The 18,111-nt window shown below is 42.2% G+C and overlaps 1 protein-coding gene across 18 annotated transcripts in view; it reads left to right on the forward strand.

The window, feature by feature from the left end:
* Positions 1-18,111, forward strand: part of AKAP13 (A-kinase anchoring protein 13) — a 323,670-nt gene that overhangs the window by 241,995 nt on the left and 63,564 nt on the right. For 10 of the 18 annotated variants that reach the window (XM_044388388.3, XM_044388389.3, XM_044388391.3 and 7 more), the window contains 5 exons: positions 971-1,341; positions 3,555-3,608; positions 6,786-6,851; positions 8,640-8,832; positions 11,892-12,000. In XM_044388388.3, coding sequence (XP_044244323.2) covers positions 971-1,341; positions 3,555-3,608; positions 6,786-6,851; positions 8,640-8,832; positions 11,892-12,000 — 793 coding nt within the window. The remainder of the gene's footprint in view (positions 1-970; positions 1,342-3,554; positions 3,609-6,785; positions 6,852-8,639; positions 8,833-11,891; positions 12,001-18,111) is intronic. The other 8 variants (XM_044388392.3, XM_026510426.4, XM_048220818.2 and 5 more) reach the window with 3 other exon arrangements.

Below are 18,111 nucleotides of genomic sequence, written 5' to 3' on the forward strand. Positions count from 1 at the left end.
ACTGTGAAGAAGGAAAAATAAACCACAGAATGCCTTTCCCTAGTCCCTGCTTCTTCTCCTAGAAGACCACAATAAATACAAACCTGACAGTTCAGTGCCCAATTCTGAGAGTGTGATCATGCATCTTCTAGACACTTCTGCTCATCTTCTGGATAAAGTCATCTTTCGAGTGTCAGGATGCTTTTCTTTCCCTCACCTGTCAAATTATGTGCTCTGGTGTGTGTAGCCAACAGAGAATGTCAGGCTACTTGGGATCAAAACTGTTCTATTTCTCTTAGGCTCCCGAGGTTGGCCAGGGAAAGAACATCATCACGTACTCAAGACTCCATTGCCAGGACTGATTATTTTAAGTGTGATTTGGCTTGATGACACTGCCAGTCCCCAGTGAAATGAGAAAAAGGAATAGATTTCTTCCATGTAGGCATTCATGGCCAGAATGTGGGCGTTTGTGGCAGATTTTAGGTAGGGTCATAAGCTATTCTGCATGTTTCAAAAGGCCTCTTAAAACAATTACAGGCTTACTTTGGGAATATTAACTTCAGAGCAACATTATCGCAGCCCAGCAGACAGCCTTGTTTTTTAGTTAAAGCTTGGGGGGAAAATTAAACCTAATAGTATATGAATTTAGAGTTTTCATACAGAAACCTTGGATACATAAGGGTTCTCTTTCAGTTGGTGGTATTGGCCTGTGGAACTGACCTGAACCGAGTTAGATGTTTTTCCCCTGTAAGAAAGGAATGGTCTGTGTATCTCTAGTAAGAGGGTAGAGGGAGCACAGACCTAGACCATACCTTCATCGGGGACTGTTTAAATCCAGCTGTGACCGTGCTTTAAAAAAGGAAACACCTGTTTGATGCCCGTTGTAATCTTGCCCATCCTCCCCACTCTGCAGCCACTATGAAGCCACTCCTCGGTCGGGAACAGTGAGGCCTTGCCGTTTCCAACCATGCATGTTTTCTCTCCATGACAGCCTGAGGAAGAGCAGCTGGTCTGCGATACCACCGGATCCAGTTCTTCCACTGATGACACCGCTTCCTTGGATCGACATTCTTCTCATGGCAGTGATGTATCCCTCCCCCAGATTTCAAATTTGAACAGGTCCCGAGATCAGCAGTGTCTTGACGGCTTCTACAGCCATGGCGTGGGAGCTGAGGGTCGAGAGAGCGAGGGTGAAGCTGCCGGCTCAGGTGAGATGGAGGAGGAGGAGATGGACAGCATCACCGAGGTGCCCACGAACTGTTCTGTGCTGAGGAGCTCCATGCGCTCCCTGTCCCCTTTCCGGAGGCACAGCTGGGGTCCCGGGAAGAATGCGGCCAGCGATGCAGAAATGAACCAACGCAGGTGAGGTGGGCCCGGCGGGGCTGTTGGTTTCGTTTCTTGGTGTCTGCTTGCTTTCGATTCTGTGATTTGGTGTTATCGTGGTACAAGAATTTAGGAGACACCATGGGACAGAAGAAAGCAGATGGGCTTGGAATCTGGAAACCTGTGTTCAAACCCCAGCTCTATAACTCACTATGTAGATAAGCTTGGGCAAGTTGCTTGACTCCCTCTGGGCTTTAATTTTCTCATATGTAAAATACCTGTCTTTCCGAGTATTTGTAATAATGAATATTGCAAGTGAAATAGGTCTGTTATGTGGTGGGTATTTAAGAAACGCTAACAGTCATTCAGGCCAGATCTGTTAATAAAATTCATAGATTACAAACTTGTGGAGGGAATAGTGCTCTCTTAATTTTGAATTAAAAACTAAACATGAAATCTTAGTCTCAACACCAACTGTTTTCAAAGTGCTTCCCAGAAATTGCAGTCCGTTTCTAATGCAGAAAGTTTGGGCGGAGTCTGAATGATTATTTAATCTGTAAGAGAGCACAGGAATCATTCAGTATCATTGAATGGTTGGTATCTCTCCCCGTACCCTCCAGTCTTTGGGGCCGTGCGTGCGTGTGGCCCCATGTCAGACCTTCCTTTCGGAAGCAGGCTGTCAGAAGGTAGTTTGGAGTTGGCCTCTGACCATAGGCTGCTTCCAGGAATTTAAGTTGACGGTTTTAGCTCAAACAACCCAGTGCCATGATGCCTGCTGTATGTACAAAGTTGTGCTTAGTCCACAGCTACTTTCTAGACGAGGAAAAGCAGCCGAGGGAGCAGGCTGACGGTTGTGTGAACACAGGTGATGTGACAGACTCACCTGGAGCAGTTATGCCTTTTTTTCTTTCAATTCCCTGACCTCCTTACAACGCGGCTCAGATTTCATAGCTGTAGGTACGTGGAATCTGATGGCACTCGCTCGTTTATTCTTTTATTTGGCCCACATATGTGGAGCACCCGCCACATGCCGGGCATTTGTAGGTTCTAGAGACACAGGTGAATGAGCCAGAGTGCCCACCTTCGTGGAGCTCACAGCGATACCTTACACTTTGCCCGTGTGCTGTGCTTCTCAGACTCGTTTCATAACAAACTGTCCCCTGTGCTTGTCCAGTCCTCTCCCTGAGTCAGGTGGCCCTGTGTGTTTGCAGAGGAGACAGGTGCAGATCGTTGATATCACTTACCCTAACCAGCTCAGTAGTAACTAGGTTTCTGGTCTCCTAGTTAAGGGCTTTTTCTGTGATTCCATATTATTCTGTGGTAGAGTTCAGGATGCTACCCTTAAAAACAAGCAGTTGCTTTATCTGCTGGGTAGTTTTTATGAACATTTGAAAGCATGGATTATATAAAAAGCAGTTTCTAAAAGCTTTCCTTCCCAGCTTTATTCATGCTGTACTTTTTTTAAAAAGCATTACCACCAGCTAAAAAATAAATAAGGACATGGGGAATTATCCCTGTAGCTGGAATTCTCTTCCTGAAGCAAAAGGAGCCTCTCAACGTACTGTCAGAGATGCTCACGGCATCAAGACACGAGGGTTTGTTTTAAATGCAGTCCGTTTTTCTTAAAACCTGCTGTGGATCCTTTTGCTGTGACTTTGATTTCACAGCTGGCTGTGACTGTGGATCGTGTAGCTCCGATGAGGAAATTAAAGCTCAGACGGAATGACTTGCCCCAGATTACATGGTGCTCGAGAGACTGAACTAAGACTAGAACCCAGTCACTTAATTATTCATATTTGCAACCTGTATAATGTCATAGCATCTCCTGTTTGAGCCCAGCATTGATAGTCCCCAGTGCCTCTGGAGATGATGGAAGGACTTGAATTACTTTGATGCTTATAGTATTATCTGCACATAGTATCACCTGAATTTTAAAGTCTTAAAACCCTTTTAAAGCTTTGAATGGCCTTTTAAAAATCCTTTTAATTGTATAATTTAATAAACCTCATTCCTTGTCAGCTGGTTAACTCTTCGGAGCAAGGAGGGAGCAGAGTCACCCTCCCCAGAAATTGTCAGGCTGTCAGGCCTTTGTGGTTTGATTGTTTCTTACTCCACATTCTCTCATTCCCTGCCCTCCTGTACTGTTCTCTGAGTGGCTTGTGTCTCTCCCCCTCGTGATGTCTGTATGCCTCATGCGTTTGTGTCCATTTTGTTTCACCTCGACACTGACCTCTTCCACCATTCATTTTCAGTTCATTGCGAGTTCTTGGGGATGTTGTCAGGAGACCTCCCATTCATAGGAGAAGGTACAGAGTTCACTAACTTGATGGACTAACTGTGTTGCCTCCGAGCTTCTACTAACAAGCATCTCATTTTGCTTGATCCATGATTAAACTGTCTTTTAAAATAATGTCACGTCTGCTTCAGGCAAATAAAGTATAGGTATTTATTAGTTGCTGATGTCCATTTGCGTATGAAATGGTTTTGTGAGTCTGAAATTTTTTCCTATTCTATTTTTATCTTCAAAGGAAATTTTTTTTAGTGTTTTTTCCATCTCATACTTACTGATATTCAGATCACTCTGATAATAGGGTCTCCCCAACTATCCCTAGGAGAATTCAAAGACATGTCGACTGTGCATGTCTAATGGACCCTGGAGAGTGATTTTTCTTCCCCCTCCCAACCCTTCCAAGAAGGGGAAAGAACCAAAAAAAAATTGTGTGCTGGCACACAGGCCCAAACACATTTTCGACACATTCCCTGACCATCTCCACTCCATTGTTGATGTAGTCATTTCTGAAAACAAGAAGCATCCGCTCATTTCCCAGTCTTCCAATTCCTTAATTATTTTTTGTCAAGTAACATTTTGAAGCTAACAATTAGTAATTTATAAGCTGAAAAGTCATTTCTAGTCAAAAAATGCCGATTCGCTTTTCAGATGCTGAGTTTTACTTTGTTCAGAAGTCGTCACTAGTGACCTTTCCTTCCATTGTTTGGGGGAAGCAATTTAGAAATCCAAAAACGATGGTGGAATTACACATAGCTTCTCATATTGGGAGACATTTGTAAAGAGGTATTTTCAATTCTGAGCTGAAGCTCTTCCTTGGGAAGCTGACAGGTAGTGGTCCTCCCCGCTTCATCTTTTTCTAGTGGGTACGTCCTTGAATTCCAGATTTCAGGCACAAAATTGAGTTCAAATACAAATACCCTCGTGAATCTCAGGTGACCGTGACTCAATTGAGTTGTTCTCCCAGGGGGACAGGTTGTTAAATGCCCTTTTCAGTAAGAGTGTCTGAACCCTTTAGAGGTCTAGTTGGCTGTCCGCTAAAGCCCTTCACTGTGAACTTATTAAAAGCACGCACGTGTTGACAGTGGAAGATGACGGGCTGCTGGACGCCATCCCAGCGAGCGCATAGGTAAAGTGTCACAACAGCACGAGACACCGTTTCACCCATAGTCATTTTTCTGCAGGAAGAACGTGAAGTATAATTTAAAATTCTATAGGAAGCCTTAGCTAGTAAAGTTCAAACATTCCCACAAGTGTTGTTAAAAGGTAGAGAGCAGGATATTTGGAGGGTTTTTGTTTTTTGTTTTTTTTGAAGAATGTAGAGTTTTTTAAATCTCAGAATAAGGCAGAGAACCATTAAATGTTACCCCACTGATTGAGGAATTGAGGAAATTGAGGATGCTCTGAAAAACACTCTCATGATAGGAGTTCTCTGCTAGGAGGAAGGGCAGGTCTGCTGCCACTGAAGGACCAGCTGCAGCTTCCTCCCTGAAGCCTTAGGACCCCTGTTATGTCCTCCTCCTGTCTCCCTGTCGCTGTCCATTCTCTTCATCCTAAATGTCACCCTGCTCTCTCACATCATTATCATTTCCTGAGAGGAAAGGGATGTTTAAATCTGTAGAAGGAGAATATTTTGGAATGATAATTTGGTAGTACATACTCGGTTGCTGATTTACCATGTTGTGTTTTTAATAAGTTGATTTTTTAAAAAATTTTATTAACACTTTGGAGACTCAAAATGAAGTTAATCATTTCAGAGACTGGACTTCATCTTAGTCTCGTGTGTGTTTGTAAATTATATCAAGGCTTGCTTCCCTCGCACGAGCAAATTGTCCATCAGTCTGATTTTGCTTATCAGACTAGAAATGTGTCTTAGATGCTGATTTTTCCTTTTTCCTTCTGCCCTTGTGAGCTTTGTACTATTAATTTAACCTGATTTTAAGTGTTTTACTATTTAAATTATTTTTAAATGCTATGATTTTAAAGATTTACTTTTAGTAGGTTCCTAGGGGTAGTTGTTCTATTTGTTCTCCCACCACCTTCCTTGTATCTGTTCCTTTGCCAGAAACCCCCACTTATCAAAGCAAAGGTATTAAGTGTTTTCAAGGTATTCAGGGGGTTTTTGGTGTCTGTACCTCTTCCCATTTGCAAGATTCCCGAGGGAGCTGGAGGGGATGTTACTGTTATTCCCCCTTCTGAAAATAAAAACACGTCACTTAGAATTTTAAGGCCCCAAACAGTAGCAGTGTATTTTTAAACTAATTTTTGATTTGTCAGTCAAAAATCCTGACCTACTGATTCAGTTCCCTTTACAGAGTACCTGATATTTTGAATTGGTTATTTTTTTAGCTGGTTATATTTACATGGTATTTCCAACCCTAGATTTTCTGTCCCTCCCACTTGAGAGTAAATATGAGGGCGAGATAAAGTTAGATGATCAAATGGAGTTGTTTTGTTTTTTTAATGTTATGGGGAAAGTGGATGCAAACCTAAAATTAAGACACATTTCTAACTCAGTACCATAGAATTCCTTTTCTTTTGAAAAAAAATACATGCCTTCATTATCTTTAAAATACGAGGAAATGTGACCATTGTGACGTGGGGCATCTTCATTGCAAGAGCTTAGTGAGTAGGGTTTAAAGATGGGTGTGAGTGTTGATAGGCTGTCCTTATTAGGGAAGACTCAGGAGGTGTCTGGCTTAGATGGACCCTTACTGAAAACATGAAGAAAATTGATGATCCGGTGAGCCTACCCCAGTGCAATTTGTCATTGTCCCTTTTAGTCAAGGGGGAGTTTAGTGTAGTTAAGGATTCTCACTGTGGCCACGGAGGTCTGAGAGTGGCGTGGTGGAGCGTACGGAGAGATTGTCCCCAGTAGTGGGGACACCTCTGGAGAACACCTGAGGAGGGAGCTGTGGGTAGAGTGGGCTCTTCATCCAGAGTTGTTACCTTCTAACGAACTGACATAGACATTTCCAGCACATGGTCTAGATGGATGTTAGTAGAGCAGTTTTAAGTTTCTGTGGTTTTTGTTCTAGCCTTTTTCTAAATTCTAAATGTTACGTTCCTTATTGTTTGATGATCAAATAAATCCATCTGTCTGTAACTATGGCTTTTCTTTTCAAACCCAGTAACCCCGTCCCTGTTTCCTCTTTTCTCCCTCCATTTCTGTTTCTGCCTTTGATGTCATCCCCAGTATGAGCTGGTGTCCCTCTGGTGTGCAATACTCTGCTACCCTGAGTGCTGACTTTAATTACAGAAGGTATGGTATTGCTACGTGTCCAGCCACCAAAGGGGGAATCGTAAAATACGGCACCTGGGCTTTTGGCTGGGGGCTTGCTTCTGTGTGGCTAGAATGCATATGGCGGCCGCTTTGTCTGTGAGCACAGTGTTGAGTTGCCTCTGCTAGGGCATCACTAATCCATTTGAAGGGGTACAGACTAGGCGGATGGTGTGCTGTGATGCATCCTGTTTGTCTCGAGTGGCTGTAGATTTGGTGTTTTCCTCACAGACTGGCATCTCTGGTATGGAAGACCACTTCTCTATCTGCTTTTGGTCTGTCCTGATTCCCAGAACCTGAGGCAAACAATGACAGAAGCAAGGCAGCTAAGAGGATGCACTTATTTCCATTATGTTTCCAAACCCCCCAATCTCTTTAGATTCCAAATTCACAGATTCCTCAATGTTTCATATTCTTCTGTCCACTAAGCAGCCACATTTAATTACTAAAACATTTTCAGGATTAAGTTTTGTGGGTAATGATAGACTGGTTTTCTCAGGCTTTACAAACAGTTCACAATAGAAAACATAATTTCTTCCTTCACTTAGCCTGTCTCTTTATCCCTGGTATTGCACATTAGTTTCACAGAGACACATATACTTAATCATGATTTCTATTGTCATATTGAAACAAGAAAAACAAAATCCATTGTTCAAATTACCCACTAGAGAAAAATAGAAGCATATGGTTTCAGTTCATAATAAGTAATTTATGAAATACAAAAAGCAAATAACAAGCTCTCTGGACTGGCATACGTGAATTACTTGTAGAGTTGATTGTACAGTTTGAGCAGAGATAACTAGCTTCAGGATGCCTTCAAATGCCTTTCCAGCTGCTTGTAACTGAGAACATGGTCGGCTACAGCTCTCTTTTGCTCTCTTGCTTATTGGAAAGAAGTTTCCACTGCAGCTGTAACAGATGTGGATTATTCTGAGGCGGATAGATAGCTAACTGCTCTCTCTAGTCTCTTGCTCACAAAAAAAACATGCTTTTTTCACTCTGCAGACCACAAAATCATTATTCCAGGGATCCCCTCCCCTAAATTTACCCCCTTTTTTGGTCAGTATCAAAACAAAAAAAAAAAATTAAAACTCTTAGACGTAGCAGCTTTTCAGCATTTGTTCTTTAAGGTGGCCCCATACACCTGTCTGTGACTCTCAGTTCTCGGGGAAACCTGTTGGGCAGTTGTTCACAGGTGCTACTGCTCATACGTAACACTCAGGTCTCTGGGGTGAACACACCTGTGAAATAGTACAGGTCAGCTAGACGGTATTGAATATGAAGTTGTAACGGTCCACTTCATGGACACAAGGGCAAGTCTCGGTCTCCCTGTTTGTCTTCTGAAAGTGACTTTCACCCGTTTTTTTCTGTGCCGTTTACTTCTTTGGCATTAGTCTAGTTAAACTTTGGCAAAGATTAATTACATCAGGTCAAGGAAAAACACACATAAATAAAAGATGAATAAGATAAAATGGTCTATCCACATGGTAGATTGAAAAAAAGTCTTGAGAAAATGGCCTTAGATGGTCACCATTTGAATAAGTTGAATGAGGTAAGAAAGTCTAAGTGCAGTATTCTTTCTCAGCATACCAACACCTGTTGGGGGGAAAGGTAGGCGGCACTCATTTGTGCCATGCCCTTGTCAATAGCTTTGCTAGGTGACATAGAAATAATATACGAGCAGGGAGATAGACCCGAAGCAATTTCATACCTTCCTTCCTTTCTGAGACTCGGAAATAGAATGAATTAACTCCTTTGCTCTGTGTTCAGTTTCAGCCTAGAAGGCTTGACAGGAGGACCTGGTGTCGGAAACAAGCCATCTTCATCTCTAGATGTAAACTCTATAAACACCAAAGAGCTCAGGCACCCTTTCAGTGGTGAAGAAAGGGGTGACTCTTTGATGTCGCTTTCAGAAGAGGATCTGGAATCAGGCCAGAGAGAACATAGGATGCTTGATCAGCAGGTAAGGCTGAAGTGGGTAAAGCTGCTAATTTGGAAAAACTCACTTTACTTCCCTGCATGTGTCCTCACGTTAGGAACAAAGAAAAGCGAGACTTAGGTTAATATAAGGCTAGTGGCTGTGATTACTTACCCATTATATAATATACTCAATCTAGCACAAACCAAGCTTTTAGCACTTAATACTAATTCAGGAATACCATTAATCTGCATTGATTTAAATATTCCCTCAAAGCAAACTTTTCTAAACTAGGAAAGTCCCCAGGATATTAAATTGAGTTTTTCCTTCTTATCTGAGGACTTCTTTTATCATCCCGATAGTAAAATGAGTTTTGAAGTATGTTACATAACATTGTTAAATTTCCTAATTTTTCAAAAACATATCCCTTCCTGCAGGGAAAAAAAAAATTGTCTTCTCACATTGCCTAGGAAATGCCTATTTCTTCTCTCTGTTTCCCGTCACTGTCAGAATTTTTCAGAGAGCATCGGCGCTCCCTCCCCACCTGATGCTCTCTTCACGCCTGCCACTGGCACTCACTTAGAACTCCCTCTTGGAGGGCCTGGCCTTCCTCGCAGCCAGTCAGGTGACTTTCCCAGTGTTCACCCTCGCAGGCCCTTCCCTCCGTCACTCACCAGCCACCAGCGGGGATGGGTCCTCGGGGAGTTTGCCTGGAGAACTGGAATTGTATGCTTTTAGAGCGTCCCACCCTGCTCCGGGTCCTTTATGCCCCTCCTGGGCCAAGGGAACTTTGGATTGCTTCCTAGGAGGATTCTTTGATACACGGGCAGATGAAACGTTTCTAATTAAACAGACAACAAAGTTAAACACCTGTCTTTGAATAGGGGACTGGAGTTTTAGGTAGAAATAGAATGAAACATTCTAATTAAACCAACAAAAATGTTAAACAGCCTGTTCTTTGAGTAGGTGACTAGGGTTTTATGTAGGCATTTAATGCTTAGTTGTACCCCACTAGACAGCAGTGATATGACCAAATAGAAATTGGACACTGGGGGATTACCTCAATAATGAATGTATAACTTATGTGAAGACCCAAGAGAATTTCGGCTGGACAAAAATCCAGTTGAAGGCCCAAAGGAATTTTGCCACTTTATCCCCTTCCCCCACCACCCATGTCTTCTGGGCCTGATACTTTAGAAAAAGGTAAGGAAAATAACAAGAAGATGGAGAAGGAGGGTGCCTGGCTGACTCAGTCAGTGGAGCACGTGACTCTTGATCTCGAGGTTGTGAGTTCAAGCCCCACGCTGGGTGCTGAGAAATTAAAAACAATAATAATAAATAAATTTTTTAAAAAGAATATGGAGAATATGTTTATTGAGGCAAATGATTTAAATTTATTCAACCTAATGGTAACAGAAAAAGGGAGTGACAAATAGAAACAATTCTTTTGTAACTTGCCGGGAGCATCTTTGGTAAGTGGAGAGTCAGGAGTAACCGCATTTCGTGTCTAGCATCCTTTGGAAGTCCGTTGTAAGACCAGACGAAATACCAAAATTGTGGGTTTGTGAACAGAATCCCAGACTTAGAGCCAGTCTGTCCCTTCGGATTCCGCATAAGCCCTTGTTTGTGAGAACCTCACGCGTATTTGAAGTGACTTGCCTAAGGCCTCGTAACTGGCCATCAGCTGGACAGCATTAATCTCAGAATTCTTGCCTGTTAGTCTCACTGCTTTTTTCCACATTTTTGAAGTAGGAGAGTTTTAATGAGGAAATGGGAACATTTTAATTTTCTTAATATTGTTTATGTAAAACCTTTTCTGAAACTCCTATTTCTAGGAATTGGACAGAGGACCCTGTCTGTTAGTAAGTGACATCAGTTACCACTGAAGTCTTTCTAAAATGGTTTTTCTGGTTTAGTCTTTCTAGATGAAGTTGCTGACATTTTCGTGCTTTCCTGTGCTAATTTATTAGCCTTCCTGGAACTCTCTGCTCACCCACAGTTTTTGTCTTGTGTGCAACCTCAGAGTGGGTATTTGAGCTGCTGGTGTCTGTGATCTGGACGAGTCGCCGGCAGCCAGCTTCCTGCTGAAGGTCCCTCTGCCCTTCACTGAGGTCATTTTTCAGACCCCACAGTTGTATTTCAAACATAGCAGCTGTTGGCCTCAGACTCCATGGTTACACATGGAACAAGCTTTAAATAATCAGAAGTCTTTGGCGCTCTTGAGTTGAATTCATGGTAGTAGCAGGTTTTCACTGCTTCCCTTTGAGCATGTGCAGACTTTAGCCTACTGTGAAGGGGGGGGATTCATGACCATTAAAGTTAGTTAACAGTTGGCAGTGGCTCTCTCAGAACTGAAGGAGAGGGAGCCCCTCAGCACCAGAAGTGGGCTGGTAAACAGGGTGGGCTATCCTTCTCGGGGTCTTAGTACAGGGGCTTCTGCAGCTGGTTGCATTACGTGGCCTCCAAGCAGCTATGAATTTACTGAGGGAGGGAAATTACCAGGTTTCAGCCCCCTCTTGTTCGTGTAGAAGCCGTCTAATCTTAGAAGAGGAAATGAAAGAGATGAGGCTTCTGCCCAGATGCATGGCTGCCTTGCTCTTGATCTTAGGACACCTTTTACTTGCCTCTCCACCTCGTTAAAATCAGAGAAATCGTATACTACTGATACCTACGATATCTCTAGAAAGGATATTTAGAATTTCGGAGAGCAAGAGCTACTGTGTGTAGTTTGGTATTTCCAGTGAAGTTACTGTTATCTGATTATGCATCAGCCGATGTTTATTGAACGTACTGAGTGTCAAACATCGTTAGGTATTAGGAGGGGTATGAAACCACTGTACAGGATGGCGCCTCTCGTTATTCCCATCTTACAGATAAGAAAACAAAGGTTCATGAAAGCTGAGTAACTCCTCTGAGGTTGAGCAGCTGTGAGGTAGCAGGAGCAGACTTGAATCCAGTGTGTGACTGCAGAGCCTGCGCTGTTACCCTCCGTGTCCTCCCTTCTGTTCCTAGGTTGGGCTGGAACGTACAGTTTTGTGCTTTTCTAGAAATAAGAGCATGTACTTAGAACCTGTTCTTTTTTTTTTTTTTTTAATATTTCACAGACATGTCACAGATCTAAACAACAGGGATTCAATTACTGTACATCAGCCATTTCTTCTCCGCTAACAAAATCCATCTCATTAATGACAATCAGCCATCCTGGGTTGGACCGTAAGTATATTACATTTTTTTTAATTAAGTATATTTTAAACACTTTCTCTGTCATTTTTCTCACTTTAAGACACTGTAACATTACCTTCCAAAATTTGCCTCTTCTTCCAAATGGCTCATTTAAACAAAAAAGGTGACAGACAGTTCAGTTTTGGGAACTTCCTCCTGTTGCCACTTAAAAATCTCTTTAATCCATTAAATGCTTTATAGTCGTGGGCCTAAACCTGACACAGATTTCTTTAAAGTTTTTTTTTTTGAAGTAATTTCAGACTTTAAAAATTGTCACAACAACAGTACAAAGAATTACCATATATTTGGGGATTTAGAGTCCCCACATGTTATAACCATAACCTGGAGTCCCCCAAGTGTTTTATATACACACACACACACACTATATAATGATCTATATTATTATATATTATTATTATGTATATTATATATTATATAAAAGTGTCATAATTTTTTATCACTCTCTCTTCCTCTATCACTTCCTTTAAAGTGTTTTTCTGAAACACTGGAGAATACATTACAAACACAATGCGGTTATGTCTGAAAGATATTCTGTTCTATTACCATAGTACAATTACCCAAATTTTATCCAGCATTAGCTTCCTGAGCTCTTCAAAAACATCAAGCTCATGAAGGACAAAGACAGAGATACATTTTTAGTTGGTCAAGCACGTGCCAAAAGGATTACATCTGCAAATGATGAATGGAGCTATACACAGGTTTCAGACCCATCATCTGGGGATATTAGGTAGATGTCTGGCATCCATAAGCACAGAGCCTTTGCAAATAAAAGATGTTCAGAAACATATTTGAATTGGATCTAAATGTTTCCCATGGAAAGGCAGCTTGTTCTTTGAGAAGCCCCACCTTTTTGTTTTATTTTTAAAATCTTGGTTTTTTTTTTTCCATGAGTAAGTTACAGTTTGAGATCATGATGTAAAGATTTAACTACTCATCCAGGAGAGAGTGATCTGTTAGTTGCTGAAAGACCGTGTATTCAGGAGGCTGAGGCAGAGGGAATAAATAAACTCTACGGTGTTTCTGGTGCGTGTTCAGTGTCCCCTGATACAACTCATATTAAAAGACTTGGGGACAGAAGCAGCTGCCCTGCATTAGGGAGATGTTCTGTCTCATGACTTACTGCAGGCCTCATCTTTTTAATTTCCACAGTAGAATTAAGACATGATAGATAACTATCAACCTTGCCCTCGTTTTCCTGATCAGTACTTCAGATCTGGCCTGGTTGGTGTGCCTACTAATGACGTCTTCTCAAAGATGCGGACGTGACTCTGCAGAACTATGACTGGGATAGCTTTTCCTGGTTTTGTTTGGGCTAGAGGTTGTGCTGGACTCGAATGAAAATCATTATAACGAAATAGTTAATGTTGGATTTGATGAGCCTGGGGTGCTGCTAGAGCTCAGTAGCCAAAGACAGGAAAGCACCCCTAAGTGAGGCACCTCAGCTCTGCGTAGCCTCCTTCCATGACTAGCGAGCATGCTGTCATGGTGGAGAGTCTACTCCCATAGCAACAGATACCCAACACCAACAGAGTGTGTCCCACGGAGGGATCTTTTTCCTATGTTTTGTGATACACTCTCTTGCCTCGTGCATGAAACACTTCATTAATTTTTCCTCCAAAAAGCAAGATGGTTTTTAACTGTTCTCAGTTGCTAGCCAAACACTATAAATAATGGGGCTAACTCCCAGAAAACACTGTCCTAGAGTGCCAGGAGTTTTCGCACATGGAGCTTTTCCTCCTGTTGCTGGGAAATTTTCTGCTCCACTCACTGAGGGGACTGAAATGAGTTAGCAGGCTGGTGTCAAGAGTAGAGCTCTAAGCAAGTGTTTAATCCTTTGGTCAGAAGACGGTACCCTCATTCTAACTTGTACATTTCATGCACATTTGAATGATTGAGTTGTAAATTAGTTAGCTAGCCCTACAGTTTCCCTGAGTTAGCATACGCTGTAATTGGAGGATTAATCAACTCTAATGACACTGTTTCTCCTTAGTCCTTCCTCATATACAATTAAACTAATTTTCCCAACTGTATTTTTTTTTCTGCTCTAGAAACATAAATTTTTTCACAAATGTAAAACTTCTGACAGTTGAACAGAAGACTAAACCTTGTGTCCTGTGTGCTGTGCCTTTAAGCCTCAGGGTCACTGGACAGTTCTCGATTTGCCACAGACTCAAATTTTCCAATTCACTTAAATACTCTGCATGATTCATCTCTGGTCATGGTCTTCCTAGCTGAAAGGTTCATAATTAACATCTACACAGTGATTTTAAAGCCTAAAGCATTCAGTACGCTTAAAATGTTTTAGCTAATGTTTTATTGTAAGCACACATTTGGTGGCTGTGTGACCTTGGGCCAGATAGTGAAATTCTTTATGTCAGTTACTTGATTAAACGGGGGTAATAATGTGATAAGGCTTAAATGTGCATTTACATAAAGTGCTTAGCATATTTCCTGGCTTATAATAAGCAGTTGTTACTGTTATGGAGTGAGTTCCCAGTGCCTACAACAGTGCCAGATTCTGTCTCTGACCAGAGTGTAAACGTTAAAGAAACGAGAACGCCATCCATCCCTCATGGTCTTTAAGTGGCTGTGTCTTATGAGTATGCTGGTCTAGGAACAAAGTACTTTCTAAGCTCCACCTTCTTTCACTACTTCCAGCTTCTACCTGCGCTGTGTCTTCTTCCTTCAAAGAAATTAGCTGCTTCTACCACAGCCTTGCACAGCTGTTAACATTTGGGCATTTCTAAAAATGTATGTCTTCTGAGCCTGTTGTCTGGAATGTCCTATTGGGTCATTTTCTAGAAGAGGAAAACAGAGAAACTCAACATTATTTCTAAGCTGGGATCATTTTCTGATATCCATTGATACAGAGGAAAATATTGAGTAAAGGTGATGACTGATGGATCTCTGTGTCATTTTCTGGGGTGGAAAGTTGACAGGCGACAGCTTACTTGGGAACCACAATGGGTGGGGAAGCTGTCCTTACTCATCTCTTGGCTATGCTGTCTTGGGGGGAACATGATGAATGCATCTTGCCAGCTCATTTTTTAGGGAATGGGAAAAGCACCGAAGCTACCTGCATCTTGTGGGGAAATGCCGGGAGGATGGCCCTCAGAGAAACTGCTCCCAGAGATGTGTTTGGTCCCATTTCTCCTTCTTGCATCAGAGAGGATGGAGTGGAGGCTCCCGGGGATGTGTTTGGCCCCATTTCTCCTTCTTGCATGAGAGAGCATGGAGTGGAGACTCCCAGCTTGCCAGGAGACATAGTTGATTTCTTGATAGAACTTAAGAATAAACTTCATTTTTGCATATACAGAATAATTCCATTATTACAGGTGATTGCTTTATAAGAGTATATTTTAAGATATCTCATTGCTTATACTCAGAAGATGCTTACAAACAGTAGAGAAAATGCTTGGTTGATTGTATCCCCAGAAGAGCCCTAAACAGGTTAGTGGTGGCGAAGTTAAAAGGAGCATTGTACCCATTAGATAGATTTTTTTAACTCAGAGGCTTTTAATGAGAAATCATTTTCCCTTCATTTTTCAGGGTGTGTTATCACAAAGAACATATATGTTCCATACATGTTGAGGATACTCCTTAGATATTCGTACAAATAGGTTTTTCCTTATGATTCATGAAATTGTGACAAAAGAGGATACTCAGGTTTTGTGTAATAAAAGAGCTCATTTTCATTTCCAGAATTTGTTTCGCATTTGGAAATAACTTTAGAAAGCACATGAAGAAGGTACCTTTCTTGTTGTACTGGGCGGTCACTGCTAAAAAAGCCAGTGTACGTGTATTCGTGCCAGCAGCTGTCTGATCCCTGTTAGTGCCGTAGCTGCAGACAGCAGTCTCAGATCATTTCGTGTTTCTGCGGGGTATTCGGTTGGTGTAGGGCTTTTTCATTTCATTTAGGACAGCAAGCTTTCAGAAAGCCTGACAGAGGGAAATTCATGTATTACTTTATTTATTCAGTAAGCATTTGCATTACTCTTTGCCAGGCACCAGGCTCGGCAGTGGTAGGAGAGGGATGAGCTTAGAGGTATGGTTTCTTTCCTCACCGCATTCACGCAGACAAGAGAACAGGTGCATGTAATAGGGAAGTGATAAATGCAGCAAGTGAAAGAAACATGGGGCTTTTCAGGAGCATCCGACAGAGACGGCTTACGGGGGAGAAGTACCTCAAAGTTGAGACCAGCAGGAGACCGGGAACTCGGTAGGCGAGTTAGTGAGGGTGAGCCGCAGAGGTATCACGGTTCCGTTCCAAACCACCGAAATGAAGCAGATATCACAGTAAAGCAAGTCAGGTGAAATATTAGGTTTCCCAGCGCGTATAAAAGTTACGTTTACACTATGCTATAGTCACATGTGCAATAACGTGATGTCTTAAAGAGCGCACATACCTAAATTAAAAAATACCTTATTGCTAAAAAAATGCTAACATCACCTGAGCATTCAGTGAGTTGTAATCTTTTTGCTGGTAGAGGGTCTTGCTTCCACATTGGTGGCTGTGGAAGGTTGGGGTGGCCGTGGCAATTTCTCAAAATAGGACAGCAGTGAAGTTTGCCACGTAGATTGATTCTTCCTATCATGAACGATTTCTCTAGCATGCGATGCTATCTGATAGCATCTTACCCACAGTAGAACTTCTTTCAAAATTGAAGTCTGTCCTCTCAAAACCTGCTGCTGTTCTATCAATTAAGTTTGTGGGCTATTCTAAACTCTTTGTTGTCATTCCAACAATCTTCATAGCATCTTCACCAGGAGTAAATTCCATCTCAAAATCCACTTTCTTTGCTCATCTATAAGAAACAACTCCTCATCTGCTAAGTTTTGTCATGAGATCACGGCAGTTCAGTCCCGTCTTCAGGTTCCATTCTAGTCCTAGTTCTCTTGCTGTTTCCACCACATCTGCAGTGACTTCTCCACTGATGTCATGAGCCCCTCACAGTCATCCATGAGGGCTGGAATCAACTTCTTCCAAACTCCTAGTCATGTTGATATTCTGACCTCTCCCACGAATTGCAAATGTTCTTACTGGCATCCAGAATGGTGAATCCTTTCCAGAAGGTTTTCAATTTACTTGCCCAGATCCATGAGAGGAATCACTGTCTATGGCAGCTGTAGCCTTATGAAATGTATTTCTTAATAAGACTTAAAAGTCAAAATGACTCCTTGATCCATGGGCTGCAGAATGGATGCTGTGTTAGCAGGCATGGAAAAAACATGGATCTCCTTGTCAATCTCGGTCGGAGCTCTAGGGTGACCAGGTGCATTGTCAATGAGCAGTACTGTTTTGAAAGGTATCTTTCTTTTTTTCCCGGATTAGTGGATCTCAAGAATGGGCTTACAGTATTCAGTAAAGCATGTTGTAAGTGGATGTGCTGTCGTCCAGGCTTTGTTGTTCCACTGACAGAGCACAGGCAGAGTAGATTCATCCTAGTTCTTAAAGGCTCCAGGATTTTCGGAATGGTAAATGAGCATTGGCTTCAACTGAAAGTCAGAAGCTGCATTAGCCTGTCCTCTGAGCCTTTGAAGCCAGACACTGACTTCTCCTCGCCAGCTATGAAGGTCGTAGATGGCATCTTCTGCTATACAGCTGTTTCATCTACACTGAAAACCTGTGGTTCAGTGGAGCCACCTTCGTGAATGATCTCAGCTCGATCTTCTGGAGAGCTCACGGCAGCTTCTGCATCAGCCCTTGCTGCTTCACCTTGCAGTGTGATGTTGTGGGGCTGGCTGCCTTCCTTAAACCTCCTGAACCAGCCTCTGCTAGCTTCACATCCCCTCCCTCCGCCTTCACAGAATTGAAGAGAGTGAGGGCCTTGCTCCGGATTAGGCTTTGGCTTAAGGGAAGGTTGTGACTGGTTTGATCTCTGATCCAAACCCTAAAACTTTCTCCATATCAGTAATAGATCTGTTAGCCTTTAGCATTCGTGTGTTCAGTGGAGTAGCACTTTGAACTTTCTTCAAGAACTTTTCCTTTGCCTTCACAACTTGGCTCTTTGACACGAGAAGCCTAGCTCTCAACCTGCCTCAGCTTCCACGTGCCTTAATCACTGTGCTTAATTATTTCAA

Source organism: Ursus arctos, unplaced genomic scaffold (assembly GCF_023065955.2).
Source record: "Ursus arctos isolate Adak ecotype North America unplaced genomic scaffold, UrsArc2.0 scaffold_28, whole genome shotgun sequence".
Taxonomy (NCBI): domain Eukaryota; kingdom Metazoa; phylum Chordata; class Mammalia; order Carnivora; family Ursidae; genus Ursus; species Ursus arctos.